At 39.3% G+C, this 4,969-nt stretch overlaps 1 protein-coding gene across 1 annotated transcript; it reads right to left on the bottom strand.

Annotated features, from left to right (window-relative positions):
* Window positions 1-3,131: 3,131 nt before the first annotated feature.
* Window positions 3,132-4,969, bottom strand: LOC139660267 (basic leucine zipper transcriptional factor ATF-like 3). Its single transcript, XM_071538357.1, has 4 exons — window positions 4,892-4,969; window positions 4,235-4,339; window positions 3,916-3,960; window positions 3,132-3,281 (listed from the first exon to the last, which is right to left on the bottom strand). Exons 1-4 carry the CDS (start codon window positions 4,967-4,969, stop codon window positions 3,132-3,134), a joined length of 378 nt encoding a protein of 125 aa, XP_071394458.1.

Here is a 4,969-nt window from a genome sequence, read left to right as displayed (position 1 = left end):
CAGATGGTGTGACGAGGCCTTCCTCCAATTAAATGCCACAAAGACCAAGGATATGGTCATTGATTTTAGAAGGAAATCATCCCACCCGCCATCTCAGACCTTCATCAAAGGAATTTGCATTGAATTTGTAGAACATTATAAATATCTTAGAACTGTCATTGACAATGACCTGAAATTTGATGCAAATTCTGATGCGGTCTGTAAGAAGGGACAGCAACGTTTGTACTTCCTTAGGAAGTTAAATGCTTTTAATGTAGATAGGAAAATGATGTCTTTGTTTTACAAGTCATTCATTGAATCTGTTCTTACTTTTTCTATGATTGCTTGGTATGGTAACCTGAACATCAGGGACAAAAACCACCTGAGCTATCTTGTGAAGGTGGCTGGTAAGGTGATAGGCGTCCCACAGACCCCCCTGATGGCCATCTTTGACCAGCAGGTTCTCCGCAAGGCCAGGTCTATATTAGACTGCACAAACCACCCCCTTCCTTTTGAGTTTGAAACTCTTCTTTCAGGCCGTAGATTTAGAGTACCCCGGTTCAAGTGCAATTGGAGTAAAAACCCCTTTGTTCCCTGTGCAATAACTCTGCTTAATCTACACATGTAATTTAGCAGTTTAGAGATTGTCTTGTTGTAGTACTGTGTTCTGTATATTGTATGTACAGGAAACATTTTTGTACTTTTTATTTTTGTACTTTTTGTTTTTGTTTTTTATCTTGTGTCCCTGACTGCAAGTCAAGTTTCCCATCTGGGATAATAAAGTGACTGAACTGAACTGAACTGAACTGAGGAATCTCCAACTTTTCATCAGCGAAGAAAAGGCAGCCTTGTTTTTAGCTTGACCACCAGGTATTTTTCAGTTTGGGGTTTTTAAAGGGTTTCATAAGACCAAGGGTAGTAGACTGTCCTCAACCCAGAGAGGGGAATGTAATTATTGAAATTGAAATTGAACATCACCAAAATCAAAATCACCAAAACTGCAGTTATGAGGTTTTCACCCAACTCTTTTCAGTCCTCAGAGGTTACAAGGACTGATTTGAAAACTAGATGGCAAAGAGACACTAAAATTTGATTTGGATGAACAGTAAAATAATGAAGAAAGAATTGTCTGCACTAATATAGAGTAGATATACTGAATATGAGGGAAAAAGACTTCAATGTCTACCACTGGATGGCAGTAGAGGGTCAGGTTTTGGTCTGGAAGGTCTTGAGGTTGCCTTAAATAAATGATTAAAAATGTCTTATAATAATAATAATAACTTTATTTATATAGCACCTTTAAAAACAGAGTTTACAAAGTGCATTGACAGACAAAATAAAAGCAAAATACTCAAATTATGAATTTAAAAGGCAATAAAACAATAATATACAGGGGTCGTATAGGATGAAAACCAAGATAAACAGTAAAATAGAATAAAAGTAAGATATGATTAAAGATAAAAAAAGAAAGATAAAAGACGTAAAAAGACAATAGAAAGATGATAAAAAGCCGATAAAAAGCCGATAAAGAGACAATAAAAAGCCGATACAAGATAAAAAGATGATAATATGACGAAAAAGAAAAAAAAAGACGTCTCTAACTGGTTCTGACTTTATATTAATGTATATTTACAAAGACCTCCCATGCATTTGCCCATTCTGACTCGTTTCCGTTTCATCCAGAGAGCGACTTCTCATTCTACACTAAGGACCCAATGCAGCGCTCCTTCCCTCCCGTTGTTGTGAAACCACGTTTAATTTTCAAATTTCTTCAAAGAGTTCACACAAGGCTTTTGAAGAATAATCATCCACCTAGTTTCCCAGAAGTTGTTTTTGTCATAGTGAACTGGTTCAATCCCACTTCCGCTATAGCGGTAGGGAAACGGTTTACTTGCGTCAGTATTTTTAGTATCTTCATTTATGTTCGCTGATCCACCTCAACACGAAAGAGGAAGGAAAAGTGAAAGAGAAACGCCAGAGGAGCTTATGTAACGATAAAACCTGATGTAAATACGGTCAAACGGGGGGAAGTGCTACTTTCAGAAAGCGTCAGGTCGACCTGCGTAACCAAACCACCGCGGTTACGGCACTGTGTTGCTCTAATGCGGTTTGAGCCTGAGTTAATGCAGCCTCCATTTTGAACTATCTGTGGCTGTGGGAAGAACCAGCTTGGGGAAGAATAAAATGACCTCAAATAGTTTCAATAAAATGAGGTCATGATGCAATAACATCCGAGACTGTGGGCAGCAACAATTATTATTATTATTTTTTTTAGGGTCTAAGGTGCCGACGCTGATGTGGCGAACGTTCCCATAATCACAGAAAAGGACACACGCTAAGGCTTTATGGCTTTTATACATCAGTCACCAACACTTGTTCACTATCTGAAGTTTTCTCCAAAGTAGTGTGCATGCATAAGAGAGAAAAACAGGTGAAAGCAAGAAAAACTGCTTCCTTTATTGGTTGTAACCAGGGAGCTAGTTATGGATCTTTCTTGTCTTCTGCTGTTTTCTATGCTTGTGTACACACTAGTTTGAAGAAACCTTTTCAGACAGAGTGCACATGCATTGGTAACCGTTATATAAAAGCTATAATACTCTTGAGGATGTTTTTCACTGTGATTATGGGCACTTCAGTGCTGTTGATGGTGTTCGCACCTGTTGCATCGCCACTGTATCCATAACTGTGGTAAACAGCGCCCTCTAGGGTATTACTGCTGTATTATACAATAGATGGTTTCAATTTCTTCAAACAGGAAATGGCATTGGTTGAAGACATGCATTCCCATTCCCACAGTGCCTTAGACCATTGGTTCTCAACGTGGGGTCCGGGGACCACCAAGGGTCGTTGAGGGGGTTCCAGGGGGTCCTCAGCAAACTGATGAATTGTTAAACTTCAGCATTATTTCATTTACAAGACGTCAACACAACTAGAGAATGTAGAAGAATGACTGTTTTGATCATAGTTTCACTGTTATCTCTCTACCTACAATACAGACAGTCATGGAATTCTGGACAAAATCATATCGAACAATAAAAAAATATTCTCAGATTTGGATCCGAGAGACAAAATGTCATCTGATGGGGGGTCCGTGGCTCTAATGTGGACTAAATTAGGGTCCTTGACATGAAAAAAAATTGAGAATCACTGCCTCAGACAGAGCGGGCCGCCATGCTGTTGGGCTGCAGGCTCAGGCTGGATGAGGCGGAGGAAACCGAAGAGCAGTGCATGATGGGACAAAAGGGCTCGTGGGTCCTGAGAGCCTCGGTCAGCAGGCGCTGCTCCTCAGACAGAGAATCCACCTGCAACACAATTCAACAGGCAGAGATTTATTCTAGAGCAAAACTTACAATTCAGAGTTGGTGTTTGCCTCAAAGCATTGTTGAGAATCTTTAAAAGCTGTATGAAAAAATTGAATTTTATACTAGTTGTTGCAGTAACAGTTGTAGTAGTACTACTTTCAGTAGTAGTAATAGTAGTAATAGTAGCAGTAGTAGTTTTAGTAGTAGTGGCACAGTGGCAGTAGAAGTAGTAGCAGTAACAGTAGAAGTTGTAGTAGCATAATAGTAGAAGCAGTAGCAGTAGTAGTAGTTGTTGTAGTAGTAGTAGTAGTAGCAGTAGCAGTAGTAGTAGTAATAGTTGTAGTAGCAGTTGTAGTAGTAGTAGTAGCAGCAGCAACAGTAGTAGTAGTAGTAGTAGTAGTAGTAGTAGCAGTAGTAGTAGTGTAGTAGTAGTTGTAGTAGCAGTAGTAGTAGTAATAGTTGTAGTAGCAGTTGTAGTAGTAGTAGTAGCAGCAGCAACAGTAGTAGTAGTAGTAGTAGTAGTAGTAGTTGTAGTAGCAGTAGTAGTATAGTAGTAGTAGTAATAGTTGTAGTAGTAGCAGCAGTAGTAGTGTAGTAGTAGCAGTAATAGTATTATTAATGCTGCTGTTGTTACCTCTCTCCTCAACTGGCTGTTCCTCTGCTCCAAATACACATAGGTCTGGAAGAAGAGGACAAGAGAGGAAAAGAGGAAAGAGAAGAAGAAAGGAGAGGAGAGAAGAAGAGATGAGAGGAGTAGAAAGAAAAGGAGAGAAGAAATGAGACAGGCAGAAATAATGAGAGAATAAAGAGAGTAGAGGGACAAACATACTTTTAATTTATATGTGTTTTTTTTGTGTTTTTTTTACATTGGCCAGTATAATGATTCCGTTTGCACGCTATTTTCCACACACACACACACACACACACACACACACACACACACACACACACACCTCATGCAGCACGTCGGCTCTCTGTGTTTGTCTCTTTCTGCTCCTCTGGGCTGCGACCCTGTTCTTCTCTCTCTTCTTCAGCCGTCTGCCTTCATCATCTGAACTCTGACACACACACACACACAAACACACACACACACACAGTGAAAAACTATCTGTAACTGTTCAACTTTCCACCAATTTACTACGGTTTCATCTAACGTGTCACAATGTTTCTGTATTTTCACTCTATTTACTGTGAGTATGTAATGTGTTGTATGCCTTGCTGCAATTTTCCAATTTTCCAATTTTCATTCCATTTAGGGATAATAAGTAAACTTAAATTTGAACCCACACAGAGAATAATTTGTCAACATATCTAGGAAGATTACAAGGCAGTTACATTTGAATTACATTGACATTTGTCAGTTTCTCACACACACACGACAAAGTTATTAGATTATTTCAAGACCGATTTGTTTTGAGCATCAGGTTGGCCTGGTTGCTAGAGAGTCTGCCCTTTAACCACAGAATCTGAGTTCAAACCCCAACATTAGCCAGCATGACCTCTGACCTCTGACCTCCAAGTAGAGTGGCAAGAGAAAAGAGAATTTCCCTATGTTGCTAAAACAAAAACAAAAAAGTAACCGTATTATTATTATCACGGCCACATCTTACCTCACATCTCTGACAGATGACGTTACTCTTCTGGTCACTTCTGTAACGAGAGCAGTGGGATGAATCACAGTCCGACAT

Source organism: Centroberyx affinis, unplaced genomic scaffold (genome assembly GCF_046629955.1).
Source record: "Centroberyx affinis isolate AG114_WGS23_722 - 3 ecotype Tasmania unplaced genomic scaffold, CSIRO-AGI_Caff_v1 ptg003263l_1, whole genome shotgun sequence".
NCBI lineage: Eukaryota > Metazoa > Chordata > Actinopteri > Beryciformes > Berycidae > Centroberyx > Centroberyx affinis.
Note: the sequence above shows the minus strand (reverse complement) of the source record. Positions and strands in the feature narration are given on the sequence as shown.

Coding starts and splice junctions, on each gene's coding strand:
- LOC139660267 (XM_071538357.1), bottom strand. CDS start 4,969: ATGTCGGACTGTGATTCATCCCACTGCTCTCGTTACAGAAGTGACCAG. Junction 3,961..4,234: donor GAGCCGACGTGCTGCATGAG/GTGTGTGTGTGT, acceptor CTCTTCTTCCAG/ACCTATGTGTATTTGGAGCA. Junction 3,282..3,915: donor ACAGCCAGTTGAGGAGAGAG/GTAACAACAGCA, acceptor ATTGTGTTGCAG/GTGGATTCTCTGTCTGAGGA.